Source organism: Vipera ursinii (assembly GCF_947247035.1).
Source record: "Vipera ursinii genome assembly, chromosome: 14".
NCBI classification, from domain to species: Eukaryota; Metazoa; Chordata; class Lepidosauria; order Squamata; family Viperidae; genus Vipera; species Vipera ursinii.
Window position 1 is genome coordinate 3,053,559 of NC_139527.1, and position 23,294 is coordinate 3,076,852.

General features: G+C 46.9%; 1 protein-coding gene across 2 annotated transcripts in view; it reads right to left on the bottom strand.

The window, feature by feature from the left end:
• CIT (citron rho-interacting serine/threonine kinase) overlaps nucleotides 1-23,294 on the bottom strand; it is a gene marked incomplete at its 5' end in the record, with an annotated part of 76,369 nt that overhangs the window by 17,193 nt on the left and 35,882 nt on the right. For both annotated transcript variants that reach the window (XM_083373517.1, XM_083373516.1), the window contains 11 exons: nucleotides 76-216; nucleotides 1,396-1,500; nucleotides 2,428-2,563; nucleotides 4,035-4,228; nucleotides 5,606-5,803; nucleotides 11,985-12,038; nucleotides 16,978-17,175; nucleotides 17,768-17,942; nucleotides 19,037-19,146; nucleotides 20,577-20,693; nucleotides 22,164-22,259. In XM_083373517.1, coding sequence (XP_083229643.1) covers nucleotides 76-216; nucleotides 1,396-1,500; nucleotides 2,428-2,563; nucleotides 4,035-4,228; nucleotides 5,606-5,803; nucleotides 11,985-12,038; nucleotides 16,978-17,175; nucleotides 17,768-17,942; nucleotides 19,037-19,146; nucleotides 20,577-20,693; nucleotides 22,164-22,259 — 1,524 coding nt within the window. The remainder of the gene's footprint in view (nucleotides 1-75; nucleotides 217-1,395; nucleotides 1,501-2,427; nucleotides 2,564-4,034; nucleotides 4,229-5,605; nucleotides 5,804-11,984; nucleotides 12,039-16,977; nucleotides 17,176-17,767; nucleotides 17,943-19,036; nucleotides 19,147-20,576; nucleotides 20,694-22,163; nucleotides 22,260-23,294) is intronic.

A 23,294-nucleotide genomic window follows, 5' to 3' on the forward strand; every position in this document is an offset into this window, starting at 1 on the left:
AAACCCCAGGCGAAAGGTTCCAGGGAAATCCGTAACATTATTTTTTTTTTCCGGCGGGCAATGCTTTTCTCTCACCTGAATATTTTCCAGCTGGTATTCCAAGTCGCTCCGTTCGGTCTTCAGAAGGTCAGCCCGGTCCAAAGCCTCTTGCAGGCCTTGAGTCAGCCGAAAAATGTGATTTTTCTGCAGATCCATCTGCTGCTGCAATTTGGCTTGCTGGGAAGGAGACAAAACCCAGCAGGGCAATTATAAAATATTCAGAGGGAGGGAGGATGAAGAGAGAGACAGAAAGAAGAAGAACTGAAGGAGATAACAAGGGAGGGAGGGAGGGAGGAAAGAGGGAGGGAAGGAAGGAAGGAAGGAAGGAAGGAAGGAAGGAAGGAAGGAAGGAAGGAAGATGAGGGAGGGAGGGAAGGGAAGGGAAGGGAAGGGAAGGGAAGGGAAGGAAGGAAGGAAGGAAGGAAGGAAGGAAGGAAGGAAGGAAGGAAGATGAGAGAGGGAGGAAGGGAAGGGAAGGGAAGGGAAGGAAGGAAGGAAGGAAGGAAGGAAGGAAGATGAGAGAGGGAGGAAGGGAAGGGAAGGGAAGGGAAGGAAGGAAGGAAGGAAGGAAGGAAGGAAGGAAGGAAGGAAGGAAGGAAGGAAGGAAGATGAGAGAGGGAGGAAGGGAAGGGAAGGGAAGGGAAGGGAAGGGAAGGAAGGAAGGAAGGAAGGAAGGAAGGAAGGAAGGAAGGAAGGAAGGAAGGAAGGAAGGAAGGAAGATGAGAGAGGGAGGAAGGGAAGGGAAGGGAAGGGAAGGGAAGGGAAGGAAGGAAGGAAGGAAGGAAGGAAGGAAGGAAGGAAGGAAGGAAGGAAGGAAGGAAGGAAGGAAGGAGCCATATTTTGGGGTTATATCAAAATTCAAACTCATGTTCGGCAACTTTAAGACGTACAGACTTCTATCCCCTAGTTAGCAGGGAATTAAAGTCTGCACATCTTAAAGTTGCCAATTTGAAAACCACTGATTTAAACCAAGCTTGTAAGGTAAAATCAGGAGGAATCTACGCAGAAGGAAACAAAGCCAACAGTTTTGATGGTCTAAGCCAGGGGTCTTCCAACTTGGCCCTTGGATGACTGGTGGACTTCAACTCCCAGAATTCCTCAGCCAGCCTGGCTGAGGAATTCTGGGAGTTGAAGTCCATAAGTCCTAAAAAGGCCAAGTTTGAAGACCCCCGGTCTAAGTAGTGACCCCTGCTGAGAATTCTAACCATTTGGGCTCCAGAAATTTCCAGAGCCGGCCACTGCCATCTCCCTGGGAAGGAGCCGCAGGTATTACGCCGCCAAGCCCAAATTTTAACATTTGCCAGTTTCTATCTCCCAGAAAGGGCTCACAGACTTCCATTAGGGAGCAGGGACTACCTCTTCCAGAAGCCTCTGTTTGAGTTCGCGTTCTGTTTCAAGCTTCTGCTGCAAGCTCCGGGCGTTCATCTCCAGCATGGCATGCTTCTTCTCCAAGTCATTGAGCTGGATAGGACAGGGGAGTGGGCAGGTTCAACGGAGGCAGGCATGAAATGCCCCTCGGCCATCGTTCTGAATCTACTTGGCCCTCCGATTCCCTGCCCCCTTTTCTAAACCTCTGTACAGGCAAGTCCTTGACTTTACAACAATCCACTGAGTGACCCTTTAAAGGGACAACGGCACTGAAAAATAGCGATAGAGCTAGCACGTAGACTTATATACCGCTTCACAATGCTTTACAGCCCCTCTCTAAGCGGTTCACATTGCCCCCAACAATCTGGGTCCTCATTTTACCGACCTCGGAAGGATGGAAGGCTGAGTCAACCTTGAGATGGTCAGGATCAAACTCTTGGCAGTGGGCAGAGTTTGGCTGCAATTCTGCATTCTGACCACTACGCCACCACAGCTCCTATCTATCGTCTGTCTGTCTCTCTCCATCCATCCATCCATCCATCCATCCATCAGTCCATCCATCCATCCATCCATCCATCCATCCATCCATCCATCCATCCATCTATCTATCTATCTATCTATCTATCTATCTATCTATCTATCTATCTATCTATCTATCTGTCACATAAGCAATAGCACTTAGACTTATATGCCGCTTCACGGTGCTTTACAACCCTCTAAGCGGTTTACAGAGTCAGCATATTTGCCCCCAACAATCTGGGTCCTCATTTTACCAACCTTGGAAGGTTGTAAGTCAGGGGTCCCCAACCTCCGGTCCATGGACCGGTACCGATCCGCGGCATGCCAGCAACTGGACCGTGCAAACAAGCAAAGCCCCATCCGTGGGATGAAGGCAGCACACAAAACCACGCACCCTCTGGGCCGTGGAAAAACCTTTCTTCACGGTCCCTGTTGCCCGAAAGGTTGGGGACCTTTGTTGTAAGTCAAGGACTGCCTGTATAGCATTTTAAGTCGACCAACCTTGTCGGACAGACTCTCAGCTTTGAGTTTCTGTTCCTTTAACGCTTGCTGGAGAGCCAAGATCTCTGCTTTATGTTCTTTCACGGCGAGCTCCACGACTTGGCGGGATTCTGTGATACGCTGGTCGGCCCGCACCCTGCGTGAAAGGAAATAAGCAATGGCTTTACGCCACTCGTGGGGTTCTGCTTCCCTTCCAGGATCCCAGGATGGGTAGGATCGATGGGAAACGAGTTTTCAGACGTCCAAACCCTTCCTTTCGAAGGCCAGAAGGCCATTGTCCAATGCTTCTTCCTAGGTTTCGCCTTTCCGCTCCTGCTCTGCTGAGCGAGAGCTAAGTTGGCAGAGCGAGAATCCGGAAGAAAAACGAGTGCCAGATGGTGGCGGTATAAGAGGGTTGCTGGCAAATAATCAATCTCTGTTTCCCAACGTCAGGCTCTCACATAAAGTTCTGTGTATAGCCTGTATGCTAATCAAGAGCCGAAGAATAAAGAGGTTTAGAAAGCAAGAAATTCTTGAAACTTTTCCACAGCCAACTGTCTCCGTTTTCTTCCTGAAAAAGTGTCAGGGGGAAAAAAAATTCTGCTGCAAGAAAACAAGCAAGCTCAGAGTAGCAGGGACCCCTCGTTTCAACCCTGAGCTACAAAGATTCTCCTTTATCGAAGGCTGAAATTCACCTTCTTTCAAGGTTCTTGTTGATTTTAGTACAAAGCCCATTTTTCAACCCCCTTCTTTTTGCTTCGCCATTTTAAAAGATCAAGGTTCCCCGGCACATGCGTGCTAGTCGTTTCCGACTCTATGGGCCGGTTGTTCTGAACCAGCCCTCTTCTCGCACCCCTAATCAAAAGAAGAGACTGGAAAGCGTCCAAGGCTAAAAGGCTTCTGCCAAGATTTAATAGTAAACACACAAGAGCTTATCTTCTCAAGCAAAAGAGTTGCTTTCAGCAACCAGCCCCTCCCCAAACACTCCTTTTATAGAGAGCTCAGGGCGTGGTCTCCCTGTGCCTCCTCCCGAGGAGTCCCATAGCCTTCCTTTGTTTGTCCCTGCTCGACTGCCTCCTGCGTCGGGCGTCCTTGAACAGGGCCAGCTGTGGGTCATCATCCTCCGCACTCTCGGGCTCACACAGCTGAGCAGAGGTTCCCGGCTGAGGACTCTGCAAAGTCTCCAAATCATCATCAGCCGGTTCGTTTCCCTCCTCCCCCACATCTGAGTCCTCCGATACATCGGAGCCGGCTGTCGGACCCACAGGCTGACCCTGAGTCACAACACCGGTGCTCATCTCCGTTTCAAAGCTGAAGAGCCAGCGCTTGTCCGAGGACGTCTCTGTGGTCATGTGGCCGGTATGACTAGACGCCAAAGGCGCACGGAACGCTGTTACCCTCCCACCGTAGTGGTCCCTATTTTTCTACTTGCATTTTTACGTGCTTTCGAACTGCTAGGTTGGCAGAAGCTGGGACGAGTAACAGGTGCTCACTCTGTTACGCGGCACCCGGGATTTGACCCGCCAAACTGCCGACCTTCTGATCCACAAGCTCAGCGTCCTAACCCACTGAGCCACCGTGTCATTTGTGGTATGCACACAAAACCCAAGCCAAAGACAACTTGTTACCTGCTCTGCTTCTCCGTATCCAACATCCTCTGGAGCTCCCGCACCCGGCACTCAAACTGGCTCTTCTCATCCCCCAGAACATTCCTCCATGCCTCCCACTGACGCTCCTTCTCCAGGAGTTCGTCATTCAGGGCCTCCAGATCCATCACTTGCTCCTCCAGCATGGTACAGGTGGTCTTTAAGGCCTCCATGGTCTATAAATACATACCCAGCAAAGTTGTTGTTGTTTCCCCCCCTCCCCCGATGTTCAGCTCAAGAGCATAATTGTGGTCTAAAATAAAGCTCCTTTACATTCCTTATGAAGAGGTTCTTAACATTTACTGAACCTCTTTTGAGGATAATCAAGAAGATAGGGAACAATGTTCCAGGTAAAATATTTTTACTCTTTTTCCTTGGACTAAAACAATGGAAGAGGGAGAAACAGAGCTACTTGGTCCAGCAGAAAATCTTTGTTGGCCACAAAGCAGGACAACAGATGACACCAAACGAAGTCTACTCGGAGTGGGCTGAAGTCAAGGTGAATTAGATGCCTGTGAAGAGGGCTTGTCGATTCATGGCTGGGTCTGAATTACCCAAGGGGTGTCTCTTGGGACCATGCTTCTACGTTGACCACACAAGGACTTTGTAGTGCAAAACTCTCACGTCTCTCTTGATGTTAATCTAAGCAGATTTGATCCATTCAATGTTCTTTAATTAAACCCTGCAAAGCCATTCTTAGCTTTTTGTTTCTCCACCAGCAATCAGCAGCCAGAGGAGCACAGATTAACACCAAGTTAACATCAGACCAACAATCAAGTAAGCAACACCCCAGTCCAGGAACTGTCAAAGAAGCCAAGGGCAAACAGCCCAGTCAAAGAATCTCTAAGGGGGGGGGTTCTTCTAACTTGGCCCTTTTATGACTTGTGGACATCAACTCCCAGAATTCCTCAGCCAGGCACGCTGGCTGAGGAATTCTGGGAGTTGAAGTCCACAGGTCACAAAAGGGCCAAGTCTGAAGACCCCTGCTCTAAGATCACCCCAGGACAAGCCACTAGAATATAAAATGAGAACGAACCTCACTCCTTATTAGCACTGATGGTGTTACCTAGTTTGGGTAATGAAACATCTGCAAGAAAAGAACCAAGCTCACGGAACACACCAGTAGCTCTCCTCCTCTACCTAGTGGGCATGTATTTAATCGTTTTTTAACTTTTGTAATTCTGTATTTTTATTCTTGCCCTGTTCACCGCCCTGAGTCCTTCGGGAGAAGGGCGGTATAGAAATATTATTAAATTAAATTAAATTAAATAATGGAAACATCTGCAAGAAAACAACCAAGCTCAGAGACCATCAAGACCCCTCATTTTTGCTTCTGTTACGCAGATGTGACGGCCCAGTTCTGGCTGATGGATATTAGACAGGAGAGAATAACAGCATTAGGAGTGTGAGGCAGGGACTCAAACGTCTTAAAAATGGGGAAGAATTAACTACATGCAGAAGACCAAGCCCTCTTCGATGTGCAAGTTAATCTGCTGGCTGAAAGAAAAGTCTATAACAGCTGGCCTTGGCAGACTTAAATTGGGAGAACTTACTTGCTTTTGACTGGTGAGCTGCATCTCCCGTTCCGTTATCTCGCGACGAAGATGGTCAACCTCACTTCGCAGCTGAACCACCTCGTTGTTTGCCCCCGAAGCTTCATCCAGCTGCTTGGAGAGGAAGAAATTCTGGTTGTTCAGCTCAGCGTTATCCTCGGTCAGCTGGTTCAGCTGCTCTTCTAGGTCCGTAATCACCTAAATGAAAAAAAAGGGGGGGAAAGAATAACATGAAGGGGGAGGACGGGGGTGGGGGGTGGGGGTTGGAAATCTAAGAAACAGGCTGAACTTAAGCCGAGCCTTCTGACAGCCAACTTCCAAAAGTTCATCCAATGGCGTTCTTGGAAGTTTTGTCATGCAGCCTTGCAAAATGGCACATGCTGAATTGTAAGATGGCACCTCAACGTAAGAGTTTACTTTCCACGCTACGACCTGAGTTGGAAGAGTTGCAATAGCGACGAGCAACTGGCACCCCCGCGGGGGTCTCGCCAGATCTGCAGATGTTCAAAGGACAGCAGAAGCAAATGGATTCATCCTCCCCAGCCTTGTGTTACCTTCCCTGTGGACCTCTGACGCTAACGTCCCTAAGAGGGACGCTGATGACTTGCGCGGGGCCCTTTGGAGAGAGGAACACCGGGGGCTTGCCAACAGCTAACCACCCACCCACCCCTCACCCACTTAGGGTACGCTGGGTTCTGTGGTCAGTTAGAAACCTGGCTGTCAAACACGACGAGTGTCTGCCAGCACACGCGTTTTACAGGGGGAAAGCTAAGATAAGCAGTTCAATGAGAGGCAGGGAAGAAGAAGGCAACAATGCTTTTATGAAAGAAAGAAAGCCGGTGTCCATTAAAGCAGAATGGGGTGTGTGTGTGTGAAGATGGAGCCCTCGGACCACCCGCCCCAGATGTTCTGAATCCTGCCGTCCACGTGGGTAGACGACCTGTCAGAAAATGGAGACCAACGGCTCAACAAAGAAAACACCTCTGGAGCGCAACACCCGCAATTCCTGAAGGAGAGGTTCAACTGGATGTTGAGTCACCTTCCAGACAACGCTCGACTGAGTCAACCAGCAACAGAGCCACTTTCTCAAACGTTGTCCTAGCGCAACCAGTTGCACTCCCAACCAGTAGCAACTTCCCCCTTTTCCTCCTGGCAACCAAGGAAGAATTGAGAGGGAAAAAAGCATTGTGAGTAGGAATCGACGCCAATGTCATCAAGCTATTTTTTTTAAAAAAAAAAAAAACACAGCCTCCTGACAATGTGGGTCCCGAGCTCAGGATGCTAAAGAGCATTGTCTCTTGGCGCATTGGATCCATATTTGGAAACCACGATATTTTCTTAGCTCAGCTGCAAGGTGAGGAGGGCAGAGGAGGAGAGGAACAGTTTCTCAATTCTTTTATAAATATATAAAGCTAACGGCATCTCCTAACAGGTGGTTGGAAGAAGTATGAAGATAGGCCACAAGGGAACAGCTAGGTGGCCACCTTAAAGCTTGAAGTTCTGAGAACTTTCTACTCCATCTGAAACTGAAGGATCTTGTGAAGGCGGGATATGGGATACCACAAAGAGGTCCTTGGCTCCAGGAGCAATCTTTGTTTTCAGTGCATTGGGAGAAACTTTTCAGATTAGTATTAAGGAACAGAAAAAGTGCTCGCTCTTTCTTTTTCCTTTCTAGAAGACAAAAATCAACATCTATGGTCATTCCCCTCCCCTTCCCAGATCTACAGTTGATGCCAACATCTTGAAATTTATCCGATGGGCAGACTGAAAAGTTCTTCCCTCCTGGATGTTGGGGATTGATTTACCGATTGACACCATAATTCTCAAATAAAGAAGTAAATCAAATGAAATTGAAATGCGACCAACGCAGAGACGCATTGTGACTATTGTTGTTTCCCAGCCCTTGTTTATACCCATGGATGCATGTCCTCTTATGCAAGGACCCAGGTTTGACTAAACACTACGAGTGGCTTCTCATATTGGTCGGAAATGAACAAGGTTTTGCAAAGAAATGCAAAGCCCGACACATTCGAAATTTCAATTTCCTAGTAAAGGAGACGGCGGATGCGAGGACATAAATAAAAAAGTAGGGTTTCACACACACACACACACACACCCCCCATGCTACATGTTAGTTATAAAATTTTAGTACAACACTCGAGGTTACCTTGGTAACTCGGATAGGCAGACAGACCAATCAACAGTTATTCAGTCATTACAAATAAAATGGTACCTCTTATATTTTCAGAAGTACATGGGCCTCTGAAGAGCAGGGGCCAGAGGGGAAAAAAACACAGGAATGTATATTATCATCATTTTGATGAGGAAGCAAACGGGTTGAAGGCGAATGGAGGTAAACCATAGGCCAGGCAGAATTGACAGCCTAATCCAGCAAGTGTAAACTGCCAGTCAATACATTTTGTTTGCCTTGAGGCTTCTTCTATGACATACAGGTACAACTGTCCGCTTAGCGACCGTTCAAAGTTACAACGGCACTAGGAAAAGTAACTTGTGACTGTTGTTCACGCTGATGACTGCTGCCCCATCCGTGTGGGGGGGTCACGCGATTTACGCTCAAGACCCTTGGCAACTGGTTCACATTTATGACGGTCGCAGCGTCCCCCGGGGATCACCTGATTCCCCTTTTGCCACCCTCATGACTAGCAAAGTCAGCGGAGGAAGCCAGGTTGAGTTTACAACCCGTGTTGCTAATTGAGCAACCGTAGGGATTCGCCGAACGACGCAAGCAGGCTCCATAAAAATGGAAGAAACCTCGCTTAACCGGTGCCTCGCTTAGCAAACAGAAATGTCGGCTGGTTGCGTACGCCGTGAACAGTTCTATTCGGCTATTCAAAGCGCTGGAAGAAAAATAAATAAATAAAAAGATAAAAAAGTCTGAAGGACGAGGGCTTTTTTCCAATTCACCTCATGTGGTGCTGCCTGATGCCTTCTTTGGTCCCTGGTGGGGAGGTGTAAAAGATTTAAGAGGCTGCGGTATTTCTGAAATGGATTCAGCGGCGGAGGAGGAGAAACAGGCAGGCAGAGAGGAAGGGATGAGGGTTTAGGAAGAAGGTGAAACCTCTTGCAAAGAAAGAAAGAAAGAAACTTTATTTTCCTTGATCTCAGCAGGTGGGGTGTACTTATTTGAGGAGGGGGATAGAAGAGATCTAACGTAACATGCTCGTTCTATCTATATATATATATCTATATCTATCTCTATCTATCTATCTATCTATCTATCTATCTATCTATCTATCTATCTATCTATCTATCTATCTATAGATATATATATATACACAACGCAACCATGTTTTCATGAATCATGTTCCAGCATCCGTACAAAGCCATAAATACCCTCGGCTGCCCTGTTTAGCATAATATTTCGGCTAAGAATAACAGCAGGCACCTCTGCCTCATGTTCCCTGGCAAAGAAATATCAGCGGGAGGACGGAGATCAAGATTCATACTGTTGTGGCACCGAGGTTTCCGCTGCAGCCATAAAGCAGCGAGGCTCTAACTGGAAGGCTACGTTATCCCTAGGAAAGCAAGCGAGCGCCGTTTTGGGTTTGAAGGGCACCGAAGCAGACCAGGCCTGCCAACGCAGAAAGCACCAAGATCAAAGGCAGGCACAGGAGAAAATCTTCCGAGGTTGGCTCAATGAGCTGCCGGAATGGATATTTTAGTCCCCCGGATCTACTTCCTTGCGTGTCTTACATCCTCCCCCAAGCTATTTCTGAATTTAGCAGCAGGTTTGCAGCCCAGCTATCAATCTACCACAGGAAGAGTGTTTTTTTTTAAGAAAACCTGCTCCCCTAGGTACAGGAACATGAAGGGTCCTGTTTAAAGCCATTGCCCCCTTTAACATCACATCAGGAAGCCGCAAAACCGATCTGCAGCGTGTGGGGAGGGCTGCATCCTTAACTTCTTTCTCCCCCAGTAAGCATATGCTCAGCCGAAGCAAACTAGGGCAGTGGAATTAAAATGGGGAATTACAGAGCCTGTGCAGAAACAGAGACTTGTTCGCAGGCAAAATTTTAAGCAGTAACCTGTTGGGGAAGCAGTTGGCAATAAACTCAAGCCTGCTGAAAGACTAAGAGAAGGAATGACGGCAGCTTTTGGGAAGGGAAGGGAAAAGAAACGGAGGGAGGGAAGAAAGGAAGGCCTACAAATCTTTAGATTACAGATTCCTAGGCCAGGGGTCGGCAACCTCGGCTCTTTTATGACTCGTGGACTTCAACTCCCAGAATTCCTGAGTCAGCATCAGGGGTCGGCAACCTCGGCTCTTTTATGACTCGTGGACTTCAACTCCCAGAATTCCTGAGTCAGCATAGATGACTCAGGAATTCTGGGAGTTGAAGTCCACGAGTCATAAAAGAGCCCAGGTTGCCTACACCTGTCCTAGGCCATCTGATAACTACAATTCTTTGATTTAAAACAGGAATGGAGAGCTTCTGCCCCCAGTTCATCCATCTGGCCCAAAGTCCCTCAAATGAGGCTGTTTCCTTCTGTACACCACTGCCCGCTGATCCACCATCATGCCCATCCCCACAACATCCAATCCTTGCAGAACACAAATGAGTTGTGTCTCTACCAGGAGAATTTGAAGGAGCTGTGAAATAGAATAGAAAATATGGAATGGAATAGAAGAATAGGAATAGGAATAGGAATAGGAATAGAATAGAATAGAATAGAATAGAATAGAATAGAATAGAATAGAATAGAATAGAATAGAACAGAACGGAATGGAATATGGGATGGGATGGGATGAGATGGGATGGGATGAGATGGGATGGGATGGGATGGAATGGAATGGAATAGAATAGAATAGAATAGAATAGGAATAGAAAATATGGAATGGAATAGAAGAATAGGAATAGGAATAGAATAGAATAGAATATGGGATGGGATAGAATAGAACAGAATAGAATAGGAGTTGGAAGGGACCTTGGAGGTCTTCTAGTCCAGCCCCCAGGGGTGTCAAACTGCCAGGCCCGCAGGCCGGATGTGTCACAAGGAAACCGTGCCCACCCCATTGCCGGCAATGGGGAAAAAGTTCTGATACGTCGCACGATGTCACGTGACGTCGCAAGTTTGACAGATCTGACCTACACCATCTCAGGAGAACCTAGTACACCATCTCAAATGCTTGCTAAGCATTTGTAAACTTCAAGAACGGATTGTGATTTGTGTACAGGCTGGCAGCGGTTTGGGGAGGCCAAACCTTTTCAATGAATTCCCGGAGCTCAAAGGAGAGGAGGCCTGACTTTTTTTTTCCAGATACTTACTTTTAAGAAGTAAAAAAAACAGCAAGTAGGAAGAGGAAGAACTTCTCCAGGAAGGAACTGGAACATGATCGGTTCTTAATGCCACCGAAGGACACGCCATGGTTTTTTGGAGGTACGCTGAACGCTGTTTAAAACCATGTGCATATTTCCCCTTTACGTTTTTCTCCCCCACTTCGAAATCTAACCTGAACTCCTCTGCTACAAGTCAAAGCAAAACACGACCGACACGCACTTTGGACAACGTCAGATTCCCTTGCCCGGAAGGGGCTCGTTGCAAAAAATGTTTCTTTCGAGGCCCTGCGTTTGTTTCCGTACGCGTGATCTCGCATGCGCTGCTCCGCATGCAGGTTGCAGCCTTGGCGAGCACGGAGAGAATGCAAGAGGCTGGCTCAAGATGCCGATGGCAGCAAAACGAAAGTGGAGGCGAGCATTTGCATGCATGGTTTTTTTGGGGGGGAGGGGGGGAGAGAGAGAAACCTAGGGGGCCTGGCGTGTTTTGGTTTTTTGTTTTTTTCATCCTGCGGCAAGGAAAAGGAGGTGCAGCCGTGCATGCAGCAATTGCCCAGCTTGCAGCAAATGCACATTTTTGGGTCGCCATTCAAAAGCGACGGCGTGCAATGCTTCTTCCTAGAGAAGGGCGGAAGGTTGCGCTCCCGGAGAATCTGCAGGGTGAGGGAGTCTCATCTTAAAGAGACAACGAGGCCGGCTGGATGCCCAAGCGTTGTGGAAGAGTAAAGTCACACAAGGACCACAACACCGCTGGAAGTTGTCAAATACCCATCATTTGTTGCAGCTGCTAAACCATTCTTATTAGCTGCACTGAAATGAGATTTTTTATTTATTTATTTGCAATTGTTTCTCGAGGTCTTGGAAGTAGCCAATGCCAGATTTAAGTTCGGCTTCAAACCTCCAGAGAGGAGATTTCCTGGAGAAGTAAGAATTCAGATCAATCTTGGTTCTGCTAACTCGGGGAAAGCCAAAGACTCCTTTCAGCCTTTGCCTTTCAAGGAGCAGACCGGAAAAGAAACGTGGACGTTTTTCCTTCCTCATCCTCTGATTTCAAAAGAATTCAATGACCTTGGTTGAATACTCACTGTGCAGCTATTACGAAGGGCTTCAAATTTACGCTGGATTTCATCTCTATGTGCCTAAAGGAGGTAAGAAGTTGACCATCAATGTTTGCACACATTAGAGGCAGCATCCAACAGCTGTTGCCACATGAACTGTAGAACAATCTACCAGCAAGCAAAGTTTAAAGAGGGCAGATCCTGACGGTTGTTACTCCTAGCTGGGCAAAAAACAAAAACAACAAGAGTTATCGGCCTCAGGCATCTTCTACACCTGGAAGCTAAAGCTTCAATCATGTCTAAATGTCTGTGGAGATGCTCCATCCTCCAGGTCCTCGTTCTCCCAAGGGGGCTTTTTCCAACGGCAGCTGGACTGTCCTGGTTTTTTTTTTCTTTCCTTGAAGACGTTGCGCTTCTCATCCAAGAAGCTTCTTCACTTCTGCCTGGATGGTGTAGGATGGAAGGATTGATAGTCCTTGCAGATAGACGGCCATTAACGATTAACTGCTGTTAACCAGTGATTCTGTGTCGATGGCCAGAAGACTGCAAGGAGTATAAATCCTTCCGTTCTCCACCAATCAGGCCCAGCTGAAGAAGCTTCTTCAGAGTCCTTACGTTCCCACAAGCTCTAATCTAGCGCCAATTTAATCCTGAACCTGAGTTGACCAGATTCTTGGGCATAGATTCTTCAGCAGTAAATCTCCTGAGCTGCAAGTTAAGGATGATCTTCATTCTCTGTGCCTGACAAGACTTCATTCATTTGCCCGATGTATTTATTTATATAGATATATATATATATTTAATGCGCAGGCTATTGCAATCTTATTCCACACACACGAAAGTTAGAGGGGAAAAAAAAGTCTACAAGAAAACATCAATCAAGCTCCCCCAACCTTGGTCTGCAAAAAAGAACCCATTTTTTAAGGGAGGCATGTTGGGATTTCCTGAACTTGGTTTCGCATTGGGAAACGAAACTACAGAACGGGCGGTCCTCGGCTGACAGCCAGGATTGAGCCCAACATTTTGGTTGCTAAGTGAGACATTTGTTAAGCGGGTTTTTGCCCCACCTTATGACCCGTCTTGCCACCGTTATTAAGTGAATCCCTGCAGTTGATAAGTTAGCAAGTGAATCCCCATTTAACGATTGGATTAAAAGGAAGTTCTTCCAAAGCTTCCACGGGGGATGGAAGGATGTCTCAAGAAAGCAAGACAGATCTGCGCTGACGAGGACCGCGTAGAAGAGCAATGGTCAACTTATTGTACAACTAGGCAACAAACCAACCAATTATGGATTAGGGCAGATGCCCGGTCCTCTTCACCACTGTTATTTGGGCGATTTATGCCCACTGAATTTGAAAGCTAACAGCATCCACAACGTACCAAGAGGTTGGCAAACCGGCACGTTCACCTGGATGGATCTCTCTTTTAATATTTGAGTCTGACACCAAATCGGACATCTACGAAATCGTTTGCCCAAGATATCCAGGTTTCTTCAACCTGATGTTCTCCAGACAAACCAGAATCACAGATCCCAGATTTTCCGGCTGGCCAATGCAGCCATCAGTTGTACTGGTTTGAGGGAATGGTAGGGAGCGCGTCAGGTTGAGAAAGGCTACAGAAGTCAGACTAGCGGGGATTCTCCAGAGCTTCAGGAACAGGATATGCGCAAAGCAATTTACCCGCTGTTTTATATTAAAATCACAATACCGTCCAGCACAGCACCGTCAACCTACGGAGCAATTGGGTCTAAAGAATGTCCTGCTTTGTCGTGGCCCAACATACGCCGAGCTGTGTCACATATGAACCCAAGCATCAGACACCGTGACGTCCGTGACTTCTGAGTTTCCTACGTGGAAAGTGGACTTTCCAAACCGGAAAGAGCTCGTCTGTTCCCCAGCTCTGCTAAGCCAAGATACATAGAGATCCTTTGAAGAACGGTACGCTTCTACCTGGATGGTCGTTCTCTTCCACCAAGCTTGCAGCTTCAGGAGGAACACAAATGAAATGGGGGCAGGGGAGGGGAAAAAAGGGGGATACCTGCCTAGACAGCCAGATCACTTAAATCAACCCTGACAAGTGGGGGGGGGACAGATGTTGCAGCCAGATCGCCTCTCGTTCTACATTAGTCCTGTTCTGAATCCTTCAGGCTCCATCTATCAGCAAAAAGGCAGAAAAACAGGGTCCCTCACGGGGAGATAAACGGTGTTTGCTCTTGGGAGGAAGGTCTACATATACTTTTATAACTCCTAAATCCCCCCCAAAAAACATCATCGTTGGAGACAGCTGCTTCGTCAAGAAACAGAACCCAGCCAGCGTACAATGCTCCACCTTGGCCAGACCGGATGAAAAATCCTACTTTTGGAAAAAGTCATTTTGACACATCAGAAGTTAGAAAGAACGTTAAAAGAGGGAAAGCACCAGATCAGGTGGACTTTCAAGGTTAAAAATAAAATGTACTGTAAAACTTTTCAATAAAAAAAAGGTTATATTATGAATGTTTTGAAGACCAAGTGTCATCCTGTTGAAAAAAAATGTGAGGAATTCTACTCTGCAAGGCTGTGCTAGATGCTTGGGGGGCGGGAGGGAAAGGCAAATATTGCTTTATTAGCCCCCCCCCCCAAAAAAAAGAAGGATAAAGGTTTGACCTCTGGTAAGAATTATAGACTGATTTCATTACTGACCGACGAGTATGAATCTTTTACAATACTACGGCAGCTGAGAGAGAGTGACAAAGATTTTACAGAATTTTGTTCCTCGTGACTCTGGCCAATCTGGATTTCTACCCAGAAGACAATTAAAGGATAATGTGAGCACTCTTCTGGATATAGACATTTTTTCAACATCGTTGTGAAAAACAAGTCGCTTTGATTTTTTTTTTTAATACAGAGAATAGGGAAGCGTGGAAAAAGGACATTGCTAAAAATCCATAAACGTCATGCATGAACGTATGGAAGAATGGGGATTCTCTTTTTTTAAAGAACGTCCAAGGAACGAAATCAAAGCAACTTACCTGCAAGTAGCCTCTTTCCCGGCCTATCAGTGTTAGCAAATTTCCACAAAAGAGTGTCAGTTGCACTTTATTAAGTACTGCATTCGAGTGCCTGCGCTGGATTCCTTCCAAGGGAAGAGCTCCATTTGGGCTTTAAGACGTCAAGGAAGCCCGAGTCAAGAGTGGGAGAGTTCACCGCCTAAGCTAACTCTCATCTTGCAAGCCTAAAGTAGCACTTACAAAAAGCAGTGGGCGACATGACCGTCACCAATGGTTTAAGCGGTGGGCTGGGATGAAAACACAACACATCTGGATTGTATTTCGAAATCAGAGTGAGGTTGGGATGGGATTCCAGGAGGATTTTCAGCCACAGGCAGTTCAGTCCCTTCCGGAATGCCCTGCTTCAGGACCAAGGTCACCTCTCGTCCAGGATCCATGGTCTTCTAAAGGCTGTTTGTTCTCCTCACGATGGGCTTCAGGAGAGGGTCTAGGTACAGTGGTAAGCAACCTCGGCTCTTTTAGGACTTGTGGACTTCAACTCCCAGAATTCCTGAGCCAGCCGTGCTGAGGGGAAAGGGAGAGGTTTCCAAGCTGAGCCATGCTAGCTCAGGAATTCTGGGAGTTGAAGTCCACAAGTCATGAGGGGGCCAAAGTTCCCCCATGCTGGCTCAGGAATTCTGGGAGTCGAAGTCCACGAGTCATGAGGGGGCCATAGTTCCCCCATGCTGGCTCAGGAATTCTGGGAGTTGAAGTCCATGAGTCCTAAAAGAGCCAAGGGTGCCTACCCCTCGGTCTAGGACAAGTCTCCACAGCCAATTCGCCCCAGCCAACTCGCCGTGGGACAATTCGACCCTGTATTAATCATTGCCTTCAATTACTTTTATTATTGGTGACCCCGTTTTCACCGAAAGTAACGTAAAACTCTTGTTATTTCCAGATTGACTTTCTTTCGTCCATTATTATTATTAGGGGCCACGGTTCCGTTGTAATGAATTATAACTTTTGTATTTGTTGAAATCGCCCCGCGGTGAGTTAGCCGTGGCAAGTTGGCTGTGACCGAACTGGCCATGGCGAGCTGGCCGATCCCGCCAGAAGCTTTCTCGTGTCAAACCATCTTCTTCAAAAAGTTCATTCCTGGCCTGAGCATCCCCCCTGCCCTTCAAAAGTTCTAGCTTCCAAAACGGCAACCAATAAGGTGTCGAGATGATTTGACATTTAGACCTCCTGTAGGGGTGGGTGGGGGGGAAAAACCAGAAACTAAGAGTTTCTGTGGCATCACGGATCAACAAGTCTCTTTCCAGAGCAGCACGATCTGGAAAACACGGGGATCCTACATTTCTAAGATTCATGGGTGTGCTATTAACCGAGATGGGTCAGAGTAGGGACAGAGCATTCTCCAGGTAAAACAGTAAAGTTGTCTTTCAAGTAGCTAAATAATTACGAGGCCTCAGCCTTCATCCATGGGATCTTGTGAAGACTTCCAAGTCGGTGTGTTGAAAGTTCATCGCAGAACAACACGTGATCTTAGACATCAAAAACTGTCACGGTTTTACAAGATTCAGAGTGATTCTATGTGCGGGGATATGTCTGATTCCGGATATGTGTCTGACTCTTGAATTTGAAGATTCGGTAATAGCTACTTCCTTGCTCTTTAAAATCCCATGCCACCTTCGCAGGGAGAGTCATTACCACTGCAAACGTGACATCAATAGAAGGGAATCTTTGTAGCTCAGAGTTGAACTGTGGGGTCCTTGGTGCTCTCTGAGCTGGGTTGTTTTCTTGCAGACGTTTCATGACCCAACTAGGTGACATCATCAGCGCTAGACGAGAGTGGGGTTTGCAAGGGTGCTGTCACCTATTCGGGTCATGAAACAGCTGCAAGAAAACAACCCAGCTCAGAGAGCACCAAGGAAAGTTCATCAGATGTTTTGAAGAGGAAACTGGGGCTGTTTCAAGCAGGCTTCAGCCGCTTCGAGTTCAAGAGTCGGCAGGACGCAGCTCCTGACCCCAGCCCGGAATTCAACAGCTTACCGTCAGCGCCTGGATCTCTTCTTCCGCCTCGGCCGTGGTCTCCTCCAATTCGGTTTTAGCTTCCCGGAGCTGACTTTCCAGGGCTGCCCGGGCCGCTTGCAACCCTGAAATCTGAGATTCCCTCTCCTGGAGGGTGAGTTGCAATTCGGTCAGCTGTCGCTTCAGTTCTAATTTTTGCTCTTCATGTTCGAGGCTAACCTGAAGGACAGAAATTTGACAGCCGTGAGCCTCCCCACTTTAGGCGCCAGGGTTCCGCGCTGCCCTGCCGTTGGCTGCGTAGGGTGAAAAGATCAGACGACGGGGCCAAGAAGAAATGGACACACGGCTGTCATTGAGAGAAGCTTTCAAATTCCCTATATCCTCTGATTCTTTTCTAAAAGCTGATCTCCTCCTCCTCCAAATAAAAAAAAGGGAAGGGGGTGGGGGAAGAATTCCCACCCGAACAGATATAGCACGGCGTTCACGACAACCCTCAAGATTTGCTATCACCGGTGATCAGCGTTGTAGCCGGTCTCTCTGTTTCTAGACGGTGAAGCTACAAAAGACTTCAACCAGAGTGCATAAACGAAGCCTATTGGTACAGACAGCGGTTCCGGCATTACTGCCAGGGCTGTCAAGAGGAATGATGGCTGACGGTAACAGGCGTCAGCCGAATTGTTCTCTAGACTCACCTGTTCTAATCTGATCTTGTGGGACCGATGGACGGTCCTCAGAAATGTAGTTAATAGGTGGCAGGAACAGCGGGAGTAGTCAAACGGGGCGGTGGTGGTGGGGTTTTTTTTGCTTTTACCTCTCGTAACCTCGTCTCCAACTCCAGCAGGCGGGCCTTGTCGCTGTGGTCCTGGTGACTGATCTTTTCCAATTGTTCCTCCAGCTTGTTGTTGTGCGCCTCTAATTTTCCAGCCTGAGTTTCCAGATAAAACTTCTGCTGCCTCAGCTCAGAAATCATCTCTTCTTGGGCTTTCCTTTAAAAAAGAAAGAAAGAAAGAAAGAAAGAAAGAAAGAAAGAAAGAAAGAAAGAAAGAAAGAAAGAAAGAAAGAAAGAAAGAAAGAAAGAAAGAAAGAAAGAAAGAAAGAAAGAAAGAAAAAAAGAAAGAAAGAAAGAAAGAAAGAAAGAAAGAAAGAAAGAAAGAAAGAAAGAAAGAAAGAAAGAGAGGGAGGGCACATACTCAAACCCAAAGGCCATTTTCTTTTCATTTGAATAATACTGGCGACCCTCCCCATGGCAGAGCTGTCAGCCGTTAGTGGGGTGTAGCCGTATTCGCTGAAAGCTGAATTGGGACACTTTTTAGAGCGGGGGTCTTCCAACTTGGCCGTTGGATGACTTGTGGACTTCAACTCCCGGCTGAGGAATTCTGGGAGTTGAAGTCCACAAGTCATCCAAGGGCCAAGTTGAAAGACCCCTGTTTTAGGTTTTTTTAAAAAAATCAGGACATTTTGTCAATGGAGTAGAGACAGAAGGCAGTGATGCCAGCCAACTGAGACACTCCCTTGTTCCCAGAAAAAAATCTGGTTATTGAGTTAAAAGAAAATTAAACATTAAAAGAAGTAGCTGGATGTTGCTATTAGACATGTCTTCCCCTAGAGCAGGCATGTCCAGCCTGTGGACCAAATACGGCCCTGGATAACTAACAATGCAGAATATACATAAATACAGTACAATGATATGCATTAGCTCTGTTGAGCGGTGTGGTGGCCTAGCGTGAAGACGCTTGCCTCTCACTCGGAAGGTTGAGAGTTCAATCCTAGGTAGCGGCAGATATTTCTCTCCTAGGGCCCACAACGTGCAAGATTTTAGCAAAGTTGTCCCATCCCTTACGCAACCTCTGTTAAAGATGCCAAGACTACGCACCCTTGGCAATCTTTCGGGCGACAAAACAGACGGTGCAATTAGGGGAGATTCACAGATGTTCTCTGCAGTGGCTGTTCAGGCCCACCTCTGCTCAAAATTCAAAGGGGCATCAAAAAAAGGAAGGCTCTGCAATGAGTAATAGGCTTGCTCAACTTCTCCAAACTGCTGTGTGAGTCAAGACAATTTAATAGCAGCATTTATGCTTACATGTTCCTCTGAGTAAACAGGCTGCTGTTGGCTGCGAGCTTGTTAGCTTCAGACAGTTCCACTATTCTCTGCTCCAGAGACCTAATCTTCGAATCCATGGCATTGATCATCTGAAGAAAGATTTCCCCCCCCCCATTAATACAGCTGTATCAGCAGCGGTGTTCAAACCATGATTGATTGATTTAATTTCCCTAGCCGCCCAGCTGAACCAATTGACTCCGGGTGGTTTACAATTCTAAAATTATAAAACAATTTTAAAAAAACAAACACATTAAAACGGTAAAATCACCCCCACAAGGTGAAAGAGCAGTCGTGATGATTAATAAACTGACAGTAAAGCCAAGGGATGGGGCCCTTCACGCATTCAAAGTCTCAGGGAACATAATCAAGTATTTAAATCAGGAGCGTCCACCAATCTTCCAGCGTTGGAGCACCCACAGTGTCAGGACCCACCCCAATTCACCTCTTAGGAAGACAAAAACTCTTGGGAGTCAGTTCTAGTCCAAAAAGGAATCTTTACTAGGACATGCTTGGTTGTGGGAATACAAGACAGGACTTAGCATTGTTTTACAAATTGAAATTTTATAAAAGGGTACCCGGTTCAACCGCCCTTCCCTCAACCCCATTTGGTCAGCCCCCACCCTTCTACTTCGTGTCATCCCTTTTGTGGGGGGGAAAAAAAGGGAACTTGGAATCTTTATGGTTATTGCCTTCTTCCTCTCCAGAATTAAACGAAGACACAAGCCAGATGCCTTCTTCCCTTTTGTTCCCCCAGTTCAAAAGGTTTCCCTTGGGTCTTTGAAATAACCTAAGGCAGGCTGAATCCACATGCGCTCCTCCTTCCTCGGGAGATGGCAGAATCCATATGGGGGTGGGGGATAATGTTTTAAACATAAATTTATGAATGTGATATAAATGGATTCTGACACACAGCTTCTGGAGGCAGGTTGTTCCACTGGTTAATTGTCCTCACTGTCGGGAAACTTCTCCTTAGTTCTAGGTTGCTTCTCTCCTTGATTAGTTTCCATCCGTTGCTTCTTGTCCTGCCTTCAGGTGCTTCAGAGAATAGATTGACCCCCCACACACACACACTTTTCTTTGTGGCAGCCCCTGAGATATTGGGACGCTGCTATCGTGTTACCCCCTAGTCCTTCTTTTCATGAAACTCTATCTTAAGTTCATCAAAATCACCTTGCGCTCTATGGGAATTGCACCCCCCCCCCTTCCAACTCGGCTCAAAATATTTTACTGTCTCCACAGGCTTGCTGAGGCACAGCACGGTTCCCGACGGGAGGCGGCGGCGGGGTGTGTGTGTGTGTGTGTTAATTCTGAACGGCTCCTCCACATGAAAACATCTCTTTGCTGGCACAGAACCAGCAACATTGATATGGCAATTATGCCTGTTTAGCTCACTCAGGCAATCTTTGCTAAGTCAGGGCAAGCCACGTTACACATTCCGATGTGACTTAAGCTCACCTACGAGAGCCCGGTGAGTCAAACTAATTGAACAGCGCCTTATCGATCCTAGCGCCCCGCTTACCGCTTTCTGCTCGGCCAGGATTTTGCACTTTTCGTGAGCTTCCTCCTCGTGCTTCCTCAGCACGTTTTCCAGGGCATCTTTGTCTGCGAGGTCTTTCTTCATCTGGTTATCAAGCACCTGCGTCGATTGCGGGAGGGAGGAAACAAGCCATGGTTACTCGTAGGCCTGTTTGAGACACTCAGCCTAAAACTTGGGGGTTGCCTCTTAAGCCATTTTGGCCACCTGGGAAAGTGTCAGAGAAAGACCGGAATGCCGACCCGGTCAGGAATGAATTTGCAAAACGTTTCTGGGGCTGAAAGCCAGAGTTGGTCTATTGAATGATGTTCCGCAGGCTGCCTTCAAAAGAAACTTTACAAAATGTATTCAAAATGGGCTCTGATTAATTTATATATGGCTAGCATGCCCAACTCAAAGGCAGTGCTACTTAAGGGTCTAATTGTTCAGTTGCCTGGTGCTGTGGTCATTTGGACTCTTTCTTCATATTTTCTGCCTGGGTCAACCTGACATCTGAATAGCCGCTCAACAGTTCCATGGCAATTTTGCCCCATCCTTCTCTTATAATCACTTACAATTGTTAAAAGCTCGTTCTGGACCTTCCCAGTAATTTTCTTCCAAAAGTTAAGCTAACATATAATGGGGAGCGAGAATGGGGCAGAAAAACACCCCCCAAAGGGTCTCAGTGTCCTTTAGAAGGGGTCCGTAATGGCACTGAGGTCTCCGGCATAACAAATCGGATTTTTGCACTCAAGTGGCGCCTATGTTGCTTTTCTGCCTGGGTGGTATGTTGTCGACTGTTTTCAGCCGGAGGGCTGCAGAGTGCACCGCAGCAACACAGACGCATCAAGAGAAGGACCACAGCTGGAATTCTCCCTCTGTGTGGTGTTTTTCGGTGCAAGGTTTTGTTTGCAATTTAGTGCAACAGCTGAGCTAACTAGGCAGCAAAAAACAACAACAACGCATGATTGTGATTTACAGTTTGCTGCACAATTTCAATAGCTTCCTTTCAGGGAGGCAGTTTCTGGACAGCTCACAGAGAGCAGTGTGTGTGTGTGTGTGTGTGTGTGTGTGTGTGTGTGTGATCGGGGTGGGGGTGGGAAATGACATCTCAGTCCTTCTGTTTTATGCCAGTTCGTTAGCTTTGGAACCCCAGCTCCCCCAAATTTGTTCTAGAGATCTGGTGGAGCAGTGGTTAAAATGCAGTATTGTAGGCTAACTCTGCCCCATAACCAGGAGTTCGATCCTGACAGGCTCAAGGTTTCACTCAGCCTTCTATCTTTCCGAGGTCGGAAAAATGAGGACCCAGATTGTTTGGGGCTATGTGCAGATTCTCTAAACTGCTCAGAGAGTTCTGTAAAGCATTATGAAGCAGTATATATGTCTAAGTTCTATTGCTTTTGAGATAGATGGATGGATGGATGGATAGATAGATAGATAGATAGATAGATGATAGATAGACAGACAGACAGACAAAAGCACTGTGAAGTGGTATATACGTCTAAGTGCTACTGTTCTTTTCTTTCCTTTCCCAACTCATTGCAGCAGGATGAGAAATGCAACGTGTCTCCAGAGAAACAAATCCCTTCTTACTTTGAGCCTTTCTTCATACATTTGTTCTTTCTGCTTCAGATGCAACTCAAGGTGTTGGGCTGCAAGCTGAGCTTCCCGATGTTTCTCTTCCAGTTCCTAGGAGAAAAAGGTGGGTTTTTTTTTCAGCATTTCAAACTCAAAGGAAAGGAGACATACTCCGAAGCACTTCTATGAAAAATCACCTCCACAACCCCACAATAGGCAGTCCTGGATTTACAACCACAATTTCTGTTGTTAAGCGAGAGTTAAGTGAGCTTTGCCCCATTTTACCACCTTTCTTGCCACGGTCGTTAAACAAATAGCTGCAGTGAAGTTGGGAACACAGTCATTAAGTGAATCAGGCTGCTCCCCCCCACTTGACTTTGCTTGTCAGAAGGTTGCCAAAGGGGATCACGTTACTTTGGAACACTGCAACCATCATAAATATGAGCAGGTTGCTGGTGCTACTAAGATTGTTGGATGAGCAGGCACAAAAACAGCCAGAGAAATAATTGGAAGCCTGGGAAACAGGCCCCTCGTCAATCAAAAGGACGGCTAATTTACCACCAGCCTCTCAAGTACTTAGAAGGCGAGGGCTGGGCAACACAAGCAAAACGGCAGCCCACAACTTAAAAGCCAGCCATCGACACAATCCTGCATCACTTCATGCCTCCGATATAGGGGGTGCAGCCCATAAACAATCATACAAACACTGTTAAGTTCTTTTCTTTTTTTTAAATCAGAGACTAGCATACATCTCTCTGCCATCGGTTTAAAAATATATTGGAATGCAAGAGGGGGAGGGGAGAGAGAGAGAGAGAAAAAAAACTCCCACCATCCTGACCTATTTCCCAAAATGTATAGATCTTTCCCCAAAGTCAAGAAGTGCAAGTTGAAAGTCGTTGCAGACTCCGGGGTAGAGATAAATCACTTGAAAGCTTCTTCTCCAGCAGCTCCTACTCAGCTGGCCCTACCTCTGTTGCCATAGCCACTGACAGCTTCCACCTACACGGCTAAAAGCCTAAGGAAAACAGAGACTTGCAAGGCTTTCTCTTGTTTTGAGGGTCGATCTTTCTTCTTCGGCTTTTTCTTCTTGGAAGCAGATCCGAAGTCAGGCGGTCCTTTGCTTTTGGGAAAGGCCTCTCAGTTGTT